Source organism: Palaemon carinicauda, chromosome 21 (assembly GCF_036898095.1).
Source record: "Palaemon carinicauda isolate YSFRI2023 chromosome 21, ASM3689809v2, whole genome shotgun sequence".
NCBI classification, from domain to species: domain Eukaryota; kingdom Metazoa; phylum Arthropoda; class Malacostraca; order Decapoda; family Palaemonidae; genus Palaemon; species Palaemon carinicauda.
Window position 1 is genome coordinate 11,223,891 of NC_090745.1, and position 2,500 is coordinate 11,226,390.

The window sequence follows — 2,500 nt, forward strand, 5'->3', positions numbered from 1 at the left end:
AACATGTATAATCATACCATGAATACTGATAACAAACTACCTTTACCTGCTTAACATGCACAAAAACTGTTCTAATAAATCTTGATTACCTGTGCAGCATGTATATAAAGTTGAACATACAGTTCAGCACGGACATGAAGAGATCAGCGGCGCTCAGATTCATCAAAAAGTAGTTGGTCACAGTTTGCATTCTTCGGTGCGCTGTGGATGGAGGGAGAGAGAAAGAGAGAGAGAGATCTTCGGTTATATATGCTAATGATAATAGTTTTGTCTTTCTACGTACTTCATTAAGGCTATTATTGTAGATACAATAAAATGCAAGGAAGATATGTGATTATTATTATTATTATTATTATTATTATTATTATTATTACTAGTGGAACCCGTGTAAATTACACGAAATATTTTCAATAATTATCTTGTTCTTTACCTATACATGCTTGAATAAAATGTGATAAGATTTGACATGTATATCTATTTTTAAAAAATGAGCAATACATGAATTGGGAAAACTATATAAGATGTGCTTTGGTTAAGCAATCAAAGTCTAATGTGAATTTGTAAGAGTATACCTTGAAATTATTTCCGGTTTCTTTAAGCAGAACCCGTGTAAATTACACGAAATGACATTTTCAATACTAATTATCTTGTTCCTAACCTATACATGTTTGAATAAAATGTGATAAGATTTGACTTGTATATTTATTTTTAAAAATTAGCAATACGTGAATTGGGAAAACTATATAAGACGTGCTTTGGTTAAGTAATCAAAGTCTGATGTGAATTTGTAAGAGTATACAATGTAATTATTTCCGTTTTCTTTAAAGCGTGAGACAAAATAAACAACACACACGCTATCATATTAATATATAGATTATTCCTTGCTAAGCTACAACTCCAGTTTGGAAATCAGGATGCTATAAGCCCAAGGGCTCCAACAGGGAAAACAGGCCAGTGAGAAAATGGAACAAGGAAATAAACTACAAGAGAAGTAACTAACAACAAAATCAAATCTCTTAAGAGCTGTAACAATATTGAAATAATTTTTCATACATAAACTATAAAAACTTGTCTAAATTAAGCTGCGGAAAATATAATACAAAAGGTAGTAATGTTTTTGATAAAAACAAATCTAATAATAATAATATTAATAATAACAACAATAATAATAATAATAATAATAATAATGATAATAATAATAATAATAATAATAATATTAATATCGCCTATATAATAGAGCTACGTGTCTGGCTATATACTCTGCCTCTCTCCATCCCCCGGGTAGGGGGAAGAGGGAGTAGTCATACCCTGGTGAGAGGGGGTGAGGTGGTGGGAAGAGTTGAATCTGTGTGAATCTAAATATTTAGCCGTCATTTTTGACGGCTCCGGACACTATTAGTAGTAATAATAATAATAATAATAATAATAATAATAATAATAATAATAATAATAATAATAATAATGCTATGATGAAAAGGAATATTTTAATATGCGAACAATTTCCTCAAATGCTGCTTCACAAGGTAGAAAAAAAAATAAAAATAAATATGACTGGAAAAATATGAATAAAAAGGCAACGGGTATTGACTGAAAACAAATAAATTCATTAGTTGACTTCGGCTTGTAAAACATGCCTAATTAGGGGTAATGTTCGGAAAGAAGCGTTAATAGGAATAAAATTACTTTTTTAATAAGCTTTGGCTGAAAAGGACTCCCCAAAGAAAGATTAGTTCACCAAATGTTCAGCTGGGCTCGACATGGCACTAAAAGAGTTGGAAGACCCAGGCCTACATACCTGAGGACTATGAAGCGAGAAGTTGGAGATGATGAATGGAGAAGAATTGAATTAAAAGCTTAAGATAGAGACGACTGGCGAAATCTGACCGAGGCCTTTTCCGTCAATAGTCGTAGGAGATGATGATGGTGATGAAAAGTTATCGAAATTGGTTTGGGAGAAGAAAGGTGGAAAATACCAGAAAGGTAATCTCAAATCATTACTTTTTCTATTTAAAGGACACTCATGAATGGCAGAGGCAAAGGACAGTGACACTGCCCTGACTAGCAGGACAATGCCTTATAGACTGACCATATACATATATGATCAGCGCCCAAGCCCTCTCTCCTCTGAATCTAGGACCAGGGAGGGCCAGACATTGTCTACTAACAACTCAATATGTAGACCTATTGGCTCCCTCAAACTCATCCTTTGCTCATAAGGATGGTGAGGTTGCAGACACTACAGAAAACTATCGAGCTTGAGCTGGACTTGAACCACAGTCCGGCAGATCGTCAGGCAGGAACGTTTCCAATATACCACCACAACCCTTTGCAACACAAGTATTTAAAACAGCTGAAAGAGAACTGAATACAAATGTTCGTGGGGGACAGGAATGCGGAAATGGTTTTGCGTGAAAGATGAAGAAGAACTAATCAAGGGAGGTATGTTGAATTGGTGTGTGGGAAAGGTCGGAAAGGAATCCTTTTGCAGCAAAGGTATGTA

The 2,500-nt window shown here is 34.2% G+C and overlaps 1 protein-coding gene across 4 annotated transcripts in view; it reads right to left on the bottom strand.

Moving 5' to 3' along the window:
* LOC137614631 (tachykinin-like peptides receptor 86C) overlaps positions 1–2,500 on the bottom strand; it is a 566,255-nt gene that overhangs the window by 48,801 nt on the left and 514,954 nt on the right. For 3 of the 4 annotated variants that reach the window (XM_068344330.1, XM_068344329.1, XM_068344327.1), the window contains exon 1: positions 90–202. The exons of the other annotated variant lie outside the window; for it this stretch is intronic. In XM_068344330.1, the coding sequence (XP_068200431.1) occupies positions 90–190 (101 nt within the window). In that variant the 5' untranslated portion in view covers positions 191–202. Of the gene's footprint in view, positions 1–89; positions 203–2,500 lie in introns of those variants that run through there. 4 annotated transcript variants of the gene reach the window in all.